Below are 15,584 nucleotides of genomic sequence, written 5' to 3' on the forward strand. Positions count from 1 at the left end.
CTGCTATCTCTTTTACTAACTGATGTTTTTCCTAACGTCAACTTCCAGTTACCTGGTCGTCTTATGCTATCATGTGGTAGAGGTAGAGGCCACTGCTGTCCTATTTCTTCGCTCATTATAGATACTGCTAGATTGTAAATAAATTGTTGTTTAGCTTTCCCTGTCTATAAATCTACAATACAGACTACGGTATAATGCAGAGATAGCATAGCATAGTTTTAAACTGCTAGCTTGGGTATCAGAAGTTGTCTAGCGATATCAATAACACAGTTCAGCACAGCCTAATTTACCCTCCCAAGAAGCCTCTGTAGTTAACCTGCTTCTCCAAGCTAGCTTGTTTATAATTAACTCACATACTGCTAAACCAGTGGTGCTCATAGTTTTGGTCCTGTGAGTCAGATGAATGGTGTGGGCTAGTGTGCAGGCCCTGGAAGCCCCTGCACCATACCTGCCTATTTGGGATCAGGTCCAGGGGGCCCCACACTACCCTGTGCACCTGATGTAGCATACAGGGTCATGGCCCACAGCATCCCCTACAGATCTGTGGGGAGCCCCATGGGCCAGATGATACTGTGCTGGGGAATGAATCTGGCTAAACTGTACCAGTCTGGAGGGTAGAAATATCCTTTGATGAACTATAAGACTGAACTCCTTAAGACTCCTTGTAAAATACCTTTTGTAGTTCCTTCCCCAAGGAAAGGCATATAGAAGGTTAACCATGCACCAGGCAATCAGCGATACTGAGCTACATTAAAGATGGATGTTGTCTAGAATGAATGGAATCCTTCCTGAGTGACTTGCAAGATTTGCCAAAGCTCTGTTGGACTTCCAGTTTCTGCAAGACTCCTTTCATTAAAAGTTTCCTTTTTTATGGTGTAAGGAAATTCCCAGGCAGAGTGTGAGAAGTAGCACCTAAGAATATTAAGAGCCAGCTAGACAAAGTCTTGGCTGGGATGACAAAGTTGGGGATGGTACTGCTTTGAGCAGGAGGTTGAACTAGATGACCTCCTGAGGTCCACTACAACCCTAATTTTCTATGATTCTAATATCAATTTGTAGGAAAACTTTTCCTTTTATTTTAAAGAGTTAGCAGAAAGAGAAGGTCTTCCACTTTTTCTTATGAGTTTTCTAGCTGATATAAGATTTGTTCTGTTTTACCTTAGAGTAAGCTTAATAAATTATTAGCTTTGTTTTATGTCCAAAATGGGGGACAATCACTTAACTTTTCCAAAGTCTATAGTTTCAAATATATAAATATCAAGCAATTGTATTAGCAATTGTATGGATGCAATTCTCAGACTCACCATTAGTTCCACAAATTATACTGTTAACAGAACAAAACTAATACTTAGTTAAGCTATCATGCCATGACACCAGCTGGGAACAGATGAAATTCAAGAGAAACAAAAAGCAGAAAATTTACTTTAGTCAACTAACTCACTTGTAAGTGAGTAACAGACCAATTTGGACTGAACGTTCCTTGCCATTTAAGGACCTTAGTGTTTTATTATTTTGGAGCAAATATGGCTTTAAGACTCCAAGCAGATACTTATTTTCACACACACATTTATATAACAGTAAAATGAGTCAACCTGAAAAAAGCCAGCATTCTACAAGGCAGACAAGGTTCCTTGGGTGAATTTGATATCTTTTATTAGACCAACCCAAATGGTTGGAGAATAGTTATTAAGCAAGCTTTCGGGTTCAAAAACCCTTCGTCAGGCTAAGGAAGCTGCAGCAGTTGGTGTGTGCTCTTCATTCTACAAGTGCCTTTACAATAATATTTGCTTTAGCCAGTTCAATACTGATATGCAAGGATCTTGGTTTTCTCTGTTTAAAAATCCAAATTTCTCTGATTAAAACCTCCCAAATCAGAGTTTTTGCATGTTTAAAATGAAACTCCATTATATATATATGGAGTTATGTATAATGGAGTTTCATTTTATATATCTCAACTGAACACGTTTTACTGATATATTATGATTTTTAAGCAATTTGGAAGCCTATCTGGTGCTGTAATCATTATACTAAAATAAATTTTAAATAAGTATACATTTTGGCATTTGACTTTGGTTTTTTTATCATGGAAAATAAAAGATCTCCCTGCCCCCTTCACTCACTAGGACGTGGGTCCAGCTGCAGCTGTCCCCCCCCACACTGCTTTGTGGTGCTAAGCAGCCCTGATATGCCCATGCCATTGCCCCTTGCCTCTCAGTCTCAAGCCACAGCCCCCTGGCCCTGCCGGTGCCCCTCACTCCTGACCTGCAACCTCCTATTCCCTCTCTCCCCACTGCTCAGCCCTGCTGGATGGGGCCTCCAGTTACTAGGGCTATGGGACCTGGCAGCTGTATCCTGCCTGTCCCCTGCTCCTTTAAAGGAGAAAATCTGTGTTTTTCCACAGCAAATAGAAAACCTGAATCCCTACTGATAAGTTATACAAACCAAATCATTGCTGAAACATCACTAACTCAAAGCTGTTGGAAAAAAGTTAAAAACCAAAATATAGCTGTGCAGAAAACATCAGCACTTTGGCATTTTTTGCATAAAAACCTGAGTAAAATTCCGTCACGTGTGGTCAACCTTGAAGCAGAAAGTTTATATTTGTTACACTGCTGTTTGAAACAAAAGAAGAGTTCTCTGCCCTTTTACAGAAAACTCTGAAAGCATGAAACTTCTGAAGCCTGGTTATCTTTTCAAAGGCATCAGGCAAGATCAAGAGAAGTCTGGAATTCTGACACTGAAAAAAACCACGCTTTTGACAATGCATTTTTCCATGGTCCTTTCAACTCTGGAATTCATTCCCCATCTGTTAGTGTAAAACAGCATAAGTAGATGCAATTTCCTGGTCACTCTGCTAAAACAAATTTTTGAGAAGTGCTAAAGACAGACTGGAAATGGGGTTTCATTACAGAACATGAAGGAATGAAGATTTTAATTTGACTTGTAACATAGTCACAGAGAGTTGTACATATGAGAAAGAAGTGGTAATCTTTGCATTGAACAAGAACTAAGATAGCAGCAATTTCAGCAGATGGCAATAGTGGATAGATCCACAAATGAACATTTTCATCTATTATAAAATCAATTAAAAAAACTAAAGGATTTTAGCAGTCCAAACTTTGTCTGGGCAGTCATAAATTTGAAGATAGAATGACTGTCAGACTCCTTTTCTGGTTACCACTGTTAAATTGAATACAAACAGATTTCATTTTTATCTTCCTTTCCCTCTATCAGAAAAACACACAGCACAACTTCAGATTACCTCTTCTAGAACAGTGCTTTCTAATAAGTGCTATGATGAGCCAAACAACTAGAACTGCCTTCTGATTAATTTCCTTATTTGATTGTGACGACCAGATGCCATCACATTAAGAAAAAGTTTTGCCTGATTTTTTTTGCTCAGGGACTGTGGGATATGCAATTATCCCATACTAAAATTTCCTGTTTCCCTTATCAGAAATTCCTGTATACATAACTCAACACGTCCATCACTTATATTACAGCAGCAACTAATACACACCACTGAAATAAGAATTGCTCACACAGTCAAGATTAAAGCCTGCTTGAAACTCAATGAAAATGTAACAATTCCCTGAAGTTTAGATATGAATTACTGTCTACAATGTTTGACACAGATACTTGTTTATGGACAGAACATTTTATTAAAAGTGTTTGTGGCAGAGCACAAGTTGTGCCTGCCACTTTAAGAGGTTTGAGCAGGCTGTGGACCAGCCAGCAGGTATAGTCAGGCCCAATTAGGCAGTCACATGATCACATGCCCGCCCCCCCCCCCTCCCGATTGGGTGAGGGCTGGACAGCCAGGGTATAAGCCCAGGCCCTAGAAGCAGAGCCGGCAGTTACATCTAGGGAGCCAGTGGAGCAACACTGCATAGCCTGAGAGCAGCTCCTGGAACATCTGGAGGTTAGGGTAGGAACACTGGGGGTAGAGGAGGTTCATTCTGGTCCTGGGTTAGACCTGAAACTGCATCCTGCTGGGGTTGGATTGTGTGGCAGGACAGTCCCCAGGAAATGCCACACCAGTGCCTCCCCAGTGGAAGGCAAGCCTGGGATGCTGTATAGCCTCAGCCCCCGCTGCCTTGTGGGTATCCTGTGGAGGGGAAAGGCTAGGGGAACACATCCCAACAGAAAAGCACAGGGCTCAGGTCCACCAAGTGGGGCCTGAGACAGGGGCCAAGGCCCACTGAGTGGGGCGTAAGGCTCAGCAGCCCAGAGAGGGGCTAGAGGCTGAGTTTGGCCCAGTGTGGGGCAAAAAGCCAGAGGCTGCATAGATTAGGGCTTGCGGGTGGTCTGAAGGACTGTGAGTAGGCTGGCCAAAGTGTGCGAGTGATGTAACCCAAAGGACTGTGTAGAGTAGGGCTAGGGTGGGACCCAAAGGGCTGCGTGGAGTAGGGTGGAATGGGTGAGGCCCAGGAGTGGGCAGAGTGATTGAGGCCTGGCAAAGGGCAGAGTGTTAGAGGCCTAGCAAGGGGCCGGAGTTGTCAGCAGTTTAGATGCCAATCTGCAAGGCATTGGACACAGTGTAGAGGTAGTTTGGAGCCATGTATTTGGCCCAGTATACCACAGCCAAGATTAGGGAAGCCTCCCACACTTAACAACCATTATGGTAACATTAAAGGTGTGACAGGTGAGGCAGGGTAGACTGCCCTAGGCAGAGGGCAGGACAATGATGTGAGTGGCTCAAGGGCGGGGCTTGTAGTTGCCCCCGTCAGTCTTTTAAAAAGCAGTAGTAAAAAGCAAATATTTTGCCATGATCTGCAGGTAATTATAACATTCGATACTGAAAACAAGGAGGAATAAAAGTTCATACCTATCTCTGTCCTGGTGGATCCAATTCCATTATAAACTCTCAGGTAATTAAAGTGGCAAGAATTTGAGTCTTCAATATCAAAGTCTCCAAATTTGAGCTGAACTCTCTCACCAGGTTTGACACGAATCTCCCACTCACACACTGAACTATTGGGGTAGGTCTGTGGGTAGTTTATCGAAGAAAAAGTTCCACTTTCAGGGCCTAGAACAGTATGTCCACATCCATCACCTAAAAAAACAAAAGTTTTAACAAAAATAGGTTATTCACACAGTATAAATCTTCTAAGTGTCATTTGTAGTCTCATCAACTTTGTTTTAATAGTGTTTCAAGTTTTTTCAAATGTGGCAATTAAACTCAAAAGCGAAAGTGGCATCTGGGAAACTATGAACATAACACGATAGGATTTAATAAACTTTATCTAGGCTTAATGTCTAAATACAAACATTCCAGTTAGCGCTACCTTTCTCAGCAGGTTAAATTAACCTAGGCAAATGTAGCTCCTCTGCTTGTGGTCCCAATAGTCAGTTGTTTTGTGCAAGCTTGGACATCTGTAGATGCAGTTTCATGCATTGTAAACATGCTTTACACTCCTTAGTCCATCTATCCAAAGAGCTACAACAATAACCTATTTGGGGGAAAGAGCAGCAGTGTGGGGATGCAGCCAGGCACCCTGGGCAAAGCGGAAGCAGTGATTTCTGATTTCCACCATGACAGTAAATGTGTGGTGGCCGGCAGCAGGCACATTTTTCAACCTTCCCCCAAGCTGGAGCTAGGGGCAGTTGGTCCTAGCACCCTTCCCTTCCCCCTAATCACAGCACTGAAATGGACTTCCTATTTTGGAAAGTCAGTTGGCAATAGTTAATGGTATTACCATAATGTAAATGATAATACATAAATAAATTAATACAGCTACCATGTTAGTAAAGATTTATGACTTTTAAGCAGAAAAAATGTAACACCTGTAAACCATAGGTATTCCCAAAACATTCATGCCAAGTATAACATGACTACTAAGACAAATGATATTTAACAGTAACTAATATTTTTAAATTATCTTTAAGGAGAGAGTACTATGTAAGTGGCAAACATTAGTACTCATTCTATGAAGTCGGTTCAAGATGAAAAGTAGTTCTCAATATGATATTACATCCAGCTAAACTGTAACATTAGATACAAATCCCAGAAGACTAGATTCTCTAACAAGTATTTGTGTTAAGACTTAAGCCAGGGGTGAGCAAAATGTAACCTGTGGGCCAGATGTGGCCCACCAGCCCATTCTATCCAGCCTGTGGGGCTCCTAAAAAATTTAGAAAATTAATATTTATCTGCCCCTGGCTGCCTGTCATGTGGCCCTTGATGGCTTGCCAAAACTCAGTATGCAGCCCTCCACCTGAAATAATTGCCTGCCCCTGACTTAAGCAAAGACCACCACTTACTGTGCAGACCCCCTATGCCAGATTCTTGTGAGACACATAACACTTCTAGAAGGGCTCACATAATTATAGGTGAAGACAGACCAGCCATGTGATACACTGGAGGTCCACCTGGTCTTCTGAGGGCAAAATCATACGAGTTATGATTTGCCCAGAAAAATATATTGCTTTGAGTGTTCTGACTCAAACTTACTTGGGATTATAAAATGTTTGAGAGATCTATAATACTGGGTGGGCAGGGCCAGATTATGACAGGGTGGGGCCCTAAACTAGGGGCTGCCAACCTTTCTATGCTGCCCCCTGGCAAACTGTGAACCGAAAGCGGCTGCGGGCTGGCAAACTGTGGACCACCACACAGAGCCCCGTGGCTGGAATTTCCAGCTGGAACACAGGTAAAGATCCCTCCACCCCCTGGGCAGGGGAGTGGGCCCAACCTCAACTGCAGCTGCCACGGGCCCTGTGGGAGGAGTTGCAGCCTCTGTGCCCGGCTCTGTGGGGCCACTGTCACTTCCAGTCCGGGGGTTGGCTTAGAGGCCCCTCATAATGTTAGGCCCTAAGCTACAGCTTTCTTAGCTTGTACCTAAATCCGGCACCATGGGTGGCCAACTGCCTAGTCTTTAGGAGTGCTGCCATGCACTGCGAAGCTCTATGAACCAACATTTCTTTCAGCCCAAGTTAGAAGTTACTTTTGTAGGCTGGTATTGCATCAGAGACATTTAGTGTTTTTCACTCGTATTACTGCCTCTTCCAGTTTGGAGAAACTGTATCATATTTTATTTAAGTATAAAAACTGAGACAGCTTTGGCCTTTTCTTTGCTTACATATGTGCTTTTACATTGATCTCCACCCCAAAAGCAAGGAAAACCACATCTGGACTGAAAGGAAAATTGTATCTAAAGTTCTGATCACTATTTTTCTGTATTCTTAGCCAGCTAGCATCTGATGAGGTAAGCTGCTGCTTATGAAAGCTTATGCACCTATGATTTAGTTAGTCCAAAAGGGACAATTGTACCTTGCCTTCTGCTTATTTCAGGCCAACATGGATAACTAACTCTCTCTCGGGTACCTTAAATACATGGAACATGGTGCTGGAATTCAAGTCACAAAAGCATGCTAATAAGAATAGCAGAAAGCTGCATTGTTCCTGTCGCAGAGCACTGAGGTGCCCTGCTCCTAAAGAGGGGAAACTGCTAGGGAGGAAGCCCTAGCAGGGAATAAGGAGCCCAGCTGTTGGTTGCCAGGGCAACCAGAGGAGATCAGCTGACCAGAAGGGGCAGGGCCTGGCTCCCTTATGAACCCTAGGGGCTGGGGCCAGAGACAGTTCCCTGCCAGCAGCCAAGGAGGAAGGAGCTCTCTGTTATGGAAGAGAGGAGAAGCCTGATGCAGGAGCAGCATCTGACACTGCTGTGAGATGAAGAATCCCCAGTAGGCTTGAACTTGGTTATAGCCGGGCGGCTTCAGTTTATGTTATAGCCAAGGGGCTTGCGTTTGTGTTGCTGTTTGTCACCGGTGGTTTGGGTGAGGCTACTAGGGGTTGGAGGAGGCCTCATAGGGGACCCACAGCAGTGTGCAAACCCCAACGCCAGCAAGGGCACAGCATTTTGGGTGCACAGCCCCCAGCCCCAGAAAGGGGGTGTTGCTGAGAAGCCCCAGAAAAGGGGGCGTTGCTGAGAAGCCCCAGTGCGGTCGTGGTGAGCCCCGGAGAAGGGGGCAACATTGTGGTGAGCCCCAGAGAAGGGGGCAGCATTATTGAGAAGGCCCAGAGAGAGGGCAGCATTATTGAGAAGTGCCAGAGAGAGGGCGCGGAGAGCCCGAGCACCAGAGAGAGGGTGTAGACCTGGACCGAACAACATCTATTCCAGCTGCGAGGCTTGGGGCGTGGTAAAGGGGTGGTTGGAGCCACACATAGCCCATAAGGCTAGGGTGCCCCTGAAGCACCCATTGCAGATAGCACCCCTGGCATCAGGGCAGTACAAGGGCAGCCTCCTGCTAATTAACACCAATTAACCAATTAACAGCAAGGCATGGCAGGCAAGAAGGCGGGCGTTTGCCCCAGGAACAGGTGCGCGGGCCCCGTTTAGATCGGCCCAGAGCGGATACCTGTTACAGTTCCTTACCCTAAACCTTTTAGGTCATAGAAAGACTAAGAAAATAGGTTATATTTTAAAATTTGGCAGCAGGTAGCAGTGTTCATTGCTCTCATAACCACTGACCTAAGCGATGAACATCTACAGTTTGTAAAATTCAGTCTTGTTTCATTGACCAGAAGTAACCTCTTCCTACCTACTGGTAGAGAAACTGCTGGAAATACATGCTTCTAAACAAATGCATCAACTCAATGTTTTGCTTCAGGCTCTTGAAGTTGGGTGAATCAAAACCATACTCAGGCCCTTTCTAAAGTAGAAGACTGGGCATGGCTGCTACAAAGCAGTATTCCTCATCAAATGCAAGCACAAATGTATCAGTATAAAATACTGTATAACTAGGGACCTACCGAATTCATGGCAGAAGCAGAGTGTGCAGCTGCTTCTTTAATCTTGCATGTTCCCATGTGCACCTCACCCACTGCCCCCCACCCTGGCTCCTGATTAGTGGAGGACCCTGCTGCTCCCTCCTGATTAGCAGGGAAACTAAAACCGTGGTTAAACATGGTGCCATTTTTGCCTTCCCACCAGTCAGCAGCAAATAGCAGGGCCGTCTGGAGCCCCTCAGCCAATCAGTAGCAGGAGGCAAAAACGGCACCATCTTTAAAACTGCAGTTTTCACCTCTCTGCTGATCAGAAGCAAGCTGCAAGTGGGGCCCCTCCACCAATCAGTGAGGGGGAGGGGAGGGTGCAGGGGAACCTGCAAGATTAAAGAAGCCACAGTGCACCCCACTTCCACCAAGAATCTGATAGGTCCCTATGTATAAGATATTAGCTATTATAAGAGTAAAATACATGAGTAAAACTGGGTTCTTAAAACAACTTATACTGCAAAAGTTGATTTGGACTATGATTTTTATATCAATAGTTACAAAGCAGGTATAGAAATGCAGGTCTGGCATGTAAGGGAATGGAAATAGTAGTAAGCACTTCAATACTTTTAGAAGGTCTAAATTATGTTAAGTGGCATTGGCAGTCCCATTAAGAATCACTGTGTCAAGTAGAGCTGTGCGAAGCTTCAAGTGGTGATTCAATTCGAAAAAGATTCGGCCCGACTCGGTGGCCAAATCTCCAAATCTGAATCGAATCAGAAGACTAATAAAAAGGTCCGAATCAACTCGAAGCTCTCTGAATCTTCGAAGTTCTCTGAACCTTTGGAAAAGATTCGGAGAGCTATGATGATTTGGGCAGTCCCCACCTACTGCAGCAGGGAGCTGGAGCTGGACTTGGAGCTGGTAAGTAGGGGGCAGGGGAGGGAGGGCTGGTGGAGGGGCCTGTCACCACGTGGGAGGCTCTGTCACAAGTCACCCCCCCCCCGCCCCCTATTACCAGTGAATCACCGAGTCAAATCACTGTCCCCCAAATCGGCAAAGTCGAATCCGAAGTGGATACTAGCTGGTTTGCACAGGCTTAGTATCAAGTCAGACTTCTCCACTGTCGCACATCAGCCAGTTATTTTAAGTATGCCTTTTTGTGTGTCCCATTTAGAACAGAGATAGTAGAAATCCCAGATTCTCATGCCTGAAGAATTTACAGATTATCACTGCATGTCTGGCATGCAAACTACAGTCTGCCAAGGACAGAATTATCATCCAGGAGTTATTCAGATTTCTTTTTGAATGGTTTCACTAAGGATTGTTGAACAAAAGAATCATGTTTAGTTTCACTGGTTCTGGAAGGGCAGGACTTGAGTCTCTCCTTTATGAAAGGTGTTTCATTGTTTCTACTAAAGTTGTTGAACACTGCTGAGCATCTGCAGTCACACACTTACATTCTTGGTTAAGGGAAATGGTCTTTGCACTCCTGCCATATGTCTATCATGACATCTGTTTTAAATTACAGATAATTATCAAACTATCAATGAAGTACAAACTTTTGTTGACCTGTACACATACTCCAACCCAAATTAAATCAGCGGTGTTGCAAAGTGAATCTCAATATCCAGTCCCACATAACCTATATTTATTGAGTCAGATAACAAATTCTATTGTCTTTAATGTGCAGCACTGCCAACACTGGAAATGATCCTTGTCGCAGAGCACCTAGGTGCCCTGCTCCTAAGAAGGAAAAAAACTGCTAGGGAAAGAGCCCTAGCAGTAAGTGATGAGCCCAGCTGCTGGTTGCCAGGGCAACCAGAGGAGGTCAGCTGACCAGAAGGGGCAGGGTCTGGCTCCCATATAAAGCCCAGGGGCTGAGGCCGGGCTGGCAGTTCCCTGCCAGAGGCCAAAGGGGGAAGGAGCTTTCTCAGGGAAGAGAGGGGAAGCCTGACTGAAGGAACATCATCTGACACGGCCGAGGGATGGAGTATTCCCCGGTAGGCTGGAATGTTGTTATAGCCGGGAGGCTTCAATTTAAGATATAGCCGAGGGGCTTGCGTTTTGTTTACTGTTTAATACTGGACCGGTGGTTTGGTGAGGCTATTTAGGGGTTGGAGGAGGCCTCATAGGGGATCCACAGCAGTGTGGGGACCCCAGCGCCAGCAAGGGCGCAGCATTCGGGGTGCACTGACCCCAGCCCTAGAGAAGGGGGCAGCACTTGAGAAGCCCCAGAGAGGGGGCGTTGATGAGAAGCCCTAGTGCGGGTGTGGTGAGCCTGAGAGAAGGGGGCAGCATTATTGGGAGAAGCCCTGGAGAGAAGGGGGCAGCGCTTTGAGAAGCCCTGGAGAGAAGGGGGCAGCATTGTGGAGAAGCCCCAGAGAGAAGGCACAGAGACAGGGCCGTGGAGAGCCCTAGCGCCAGAGAGGGCGCAGATCGAAAGAGGCAGGGCCTGGAGAGGACAAGGGGGCCAAATTATAAACAAGGCCCAGACCGAACAATGTCTATTCCATGTGCAAGGCTTGGGGCATGGTACAGGGGTGGTTGGAGCCACGCATAGCCCATAAGGCTAGGGTGTCCCGAAGCACCCATTTGTAAGGACCCACAAGGGATCCGGGAGTCCACGGGGTCAGATATTACAGCAAACCGTGTCCAAGAGGACGTAAGGCAGCCTCCCATATATTTAATTTCCATCAGAGACGTGGCGGGCGAGAACTGAGGGTGCCCTTTGGGCCAACTTGGCACGGGAAGGGGGCCTTGGGGAGATCACGGCCATCCCGCAAGACCCCGTGCCGTGACAATCCTCCAGAAGATTTAAAATGCTTGTTAGCTAAGGGACCAAGTAATCTGCAGTACACCAGTCTTCAGTATAGAATCACAGAAAATTAGAGTTGGAAGGAGCCTCAGGAGGTCATCTAGTCCAATCCCTGGCTTGAAGCATGACCATCTCCAACTAGATCATTCCAGCCAGGACCTTCTTGAGATGGGCCTTAAAAACCTCCAAAGATGGAGCTTCCACCACCTCTCTGGGTGACCTGTTCCAGTGTTTTACTACCCCCCTAGTGAGCAAATTCTTCCTAATATCCTAAATTTGCCTTGCTGCAACTTGAGACCATTGCTCCTTGTTGTCATCTGCCACCAAGAACAGTCTAGCTCAGGGGTGGGCAAAATGTGACCGGCGGGCCGGATGCGGCCCATGAGGCCATTCTATCTGGCCTGCGTGGCCCCTAAAAAATTTAGAAAATTAATATTTATCTGTCTTTGGTTCCTGTCAAAAATGACAGGAACCAGGGGCAGTAGGACCCAGGGGAAGCCTGGTCGGCTCCCGCAACAGCAGGGCCCACCTGACCCTGACCCCCGCCAAGTTGGAAGCCCCAGCAGGGGTTTCTGGCCTGGGAACATGTGGCTCCTTGGCTGCACCAGCACGGGAAACTCCAGTAAGGGTTGGGGGGAAGGGCAGGGGAGGATTGCAGGCAGGGAAGGAGCACGGGGAAAAGTGGCCCCTCCCCTGCCCCGTGGCTGGCACTCCCTGCTGCAGCCACTCGCAGCCTGTGCGGGGCTGTCCTGAGCAGGCACAGGCAGCCCCACACAGGCTGTGAGCAGCTGTAGCATGGGTGCTGGCCACAGGGCGGGGGTGCGGCCACTTTTCCCCACGCTCAGTACCAGCTTGTAACCCGCTCCTGCTGCCAGCCTAGGCCCCGCGCTGGCTCTGGGCTCACCCGTCAGAGCTGTGTTGTGACGGCAGCTGCTGCGGCCCCCCCCACTTGCCGCGACAGGCAGTGTTTGCCACCACTGCCTCTGGACTGCCCAGAGTGCATGAGCTCTGGGCGGGCACCAGCAGCAGCAAACACTGCTTGGCATGGCAAGTGGGAGGGCCGCATCTGCTGCCGCCATGTGCAGCCCTGACAGGCGAGCCCGGAGCCGGCGCAGGGCCCAGGCTGGCAGCGGGGTTGGGTTACAAGCTGGTACAGAGCGTGGGGAAAAGAAGCCCTGCCCCTGCCCCATGGCCGGCACCCTGCACTGCAGCTGCTTACAGCCCGCCTGGTGATGCCTGTGCCTGCAGCAGGGAGCTCCAGCCATGGGGCGGGGGAGGGGCCACTTTTCCCTGCACTCAGCACCAGCTCATTCCCTGCCATGGAACAGGGAGTTGGGGCTGCACTCTGCCCCCAGCCTGTACTGCAGGGCTGGGGTCACTGAGAGTGAGCAGGTGCACGGGGTCCACACTGGGGTCTCGGGGCCAGCACTGGCATGGGGCCCAGAGCAGGGTGGCAGGAGTACAGGGGTCCTGGCTGGCAGGGGCTCTGTGGAGTCGAGCCAGCTCCCCCCTCTCCCTGCTGGTGCAGGCCAGCCCAGCTCCACAGACCTCTGCCAGCCTGTGCCCCGCTCTGGGCCCCACCGGTGCTGGCCCTGAGACATTGGTCCCAAGACATTGGGACACTGGTCCCAAGATGGTGACCAGGAGGCAGGGCACCTGTCAAGGGGCAGAGTTACCTTTGCGGCCCTTAACAGCTTGCCAAAACTGGGTAAGCGGCCCTCCGCCTGAAATAATTGCCCGCCCCTGGTCTAGCTCCATCCTATTTGGAACCCCCCTTCAGGTAGTTGAAGGCTGCTATCAAATCCCACCCTCTCAGTATTTTCTTCTCCAGACTAAATAAGCCCAGTTCCCTCTGCTTCTCCTCAGAATTCACGTGCCCCAGCCCCCAAATCATTTTCGTTGCCCTCTGCTGGACTCTCTCCAATTTGTCCACATCCTTTCTGTAGTGGGGTGCCCAAATCTGGACACAGTACTCCAGATCTGGCCTCACCAGTGCTGAATAGAGGGGAATAATTACTTCCCTCAATCTGCTAGCAATGTTTCTACTAATGCAGCCCAGTATGCTGTTAGCCATTCTGGCAGTGAAGGCAAACCATTGACTCATATCCATCTTATTATCCACTGTAACCCCCAGGTCCTTTTCTGCAGAGTTGCTGCTTATCCAGTCTGTCCCTAGCCTGTAGCAGTGCATAGGATTCTTCTGTCCTACGTGCAGGACTCTCTGCACTTGTCCTTGTTGAACCTCATGGGATTCCTTTTGGCCCAATCCTCCAATTTTCCTAGGTCAATCTGAATCTTAGCCCTACCCTAGTAGTCAATCTACTACCCCCCCACCCCCGGGCGAGCTTTGTGTCATCTATAACATTTCTTAGGGTACAATCCATCCCAACTTTCAGATCGTTAATTAAAATATTGAACAAAACAGGCCCCATGACTAACCCCTGGGGCACTCCACTTGATACTAGCTGCCAACTAGACCACAAACCATTGACTACTACCTGTTGAGCCCAACAATCCAGCCAACTTTCTATCTACCTTACAGTCCATTCTTTCAACCCATACTTCCTTGGGTTGCTTATAAGAATGTTATGGGAGACCATATCAAAAGCCTTGCTGAAGTCAAGGTATATCACATCCACTGCTTCCTCACATCCGCAGAGCCAGTTATCTCTCCACAGAAGGCAATCGGGTTGGTCAGACATGGCTTGCCCTTCGTGAATCCATGCTGACTGTTCCTAATCATCTTGTTCTCCTCCAAGTGCTTAGAAATAGATTCCTTGAGGACCTGCTCCATGATATTTCTGGGGACTGAGGTGAGACTGACTGGTCTGTAGTTCCCTGGATCCTCCTCCTGCCCTTTTTCAATCGTCCAGGACCTCCCCCAGTCACCAGGAGTTTTCAAAGATAATGGCCAGCAGCTCTGCAATCACATCAGCCAACTCTCTCAGCACCCTCAGATGCATTTCGTCTGGCCCCATGGACTAGTACACATCCAGCTTTTTTAAATAGTCCCTAACCTGTTCTTTCACCACTGAGGGCTACTCACCTTCTCCCCAAACTGTGCTGACCAGTGCAGTAGTCTGGGAGCTAACCTTTCCTGTGAAGACCAAAGTAAATAAGGAATTGAGCACTTCAGCTTTTTCCTCATCAAGGGGGCAGATCAAGGCCCCTGCAGTGAGGGAGGGAGTGAGGCTGGGGCAGGCACTGCCCAGCCAGGACAGGGTGGGGCGTTGGACGGAGCCAGTGGCTTGTCCAGGGGGCACAGGGATGTGGGGCAGCTCCCACTCTTGCACACCCCCCCCTGGGGAGGCATGGGGGCATGTGCCTCCTGATCTGTGCATAGGGTGAGGTCAGGCTGTCTGCTGCATGTCTCGGGGCTGGCACCAACCTTTTCCTGGTGGATGTCCTCAGGGTGGGTGGGGTGCTGGGAGGAGAGCTATGGAAAATTTTGGGGTGGCTCTGTAGTCCCCCCGCCCCAGTGCTGCCACTGCCTGCCCCACCTGGCCCAAGTGCAGCCACCAGAAAGAGGCTGGTGCTGGACCCCAGCACACAGTGGGCAGCCCACCCTCACCCTATGCATAGATCCAGCCACATGCCCCCCATGCCTCCCCTGTGGGTGCATGCAGCAGCAGGAGCCACCCCCTTCCTGAGCTGTTGGCTCCAGCCCACACCCCACCCTGTCCGTGCAGTGCCTGCCCCAGCCCCATTCCCTCCCTCACTGTGGGAGCCTCAATCTGCTTCCCCAACACCCCTTCCCTCCCGCGCCCCTCCCCCCCCTCAATGTACCAGCATATCAACTATAAGAACAGTATTGAACAATATGGCTAGTTAATAATCGGCTATTGGTATTGGCCCAAAAAATCTTTATCAGTGCACCCCTATCCCCCGCCAATTCTTCCCTGTTTGTGTGTAGCCGGTCAAGAAGAGTACGGCCCTTAGTTGGTCTCTTCAACACTTGTACCAGGAAGTTGTCTCCAATACTCTCCAAAAACTTCCTGGATTGCCTGTGCACTGCTGTATTGCCCTCCCAGCAGATGTCAGGGTGACTGA

General features: G+C 48.3%; 1 protein-coding gene across 1 annotated transcript in view; it reads right to left on the reverse strand.

Moving 5' to 3' along the window:
* The window catches only part of DCBLD2 (discoidin, CUB and LCCL domain containing 2), a 97,345-nt gene that overhangs the window by 58,501 nt on the left and 23,260 nt on the right, over positions 1-15,584 (reverse strand). The window contains exon 2 of the mRNA XM_014603890.3: positions 4,829-5,056. Within this exon, the coding sequence (XP_014459376.2) occupies positions 4,829-5,056 (228 nt within the window). The remainder of the gene's footprint in view (positions 1-4,828; positions 5,057-15,584) is intronic.

This window comes from Alligator mississippiensis, chromosome 1 (assembly GCF_030867095.1).
Source record: "Alligator mississippiensis isolate rAllMis1 chromosome 1, rAllMis1, whole genome shotgun sequence".
Lineage (NCBI taxonomy): Eukaryota > Metazoa > Chordata > Crocodylia > Alligatoridae > Alligator > Alligator mississippiensis.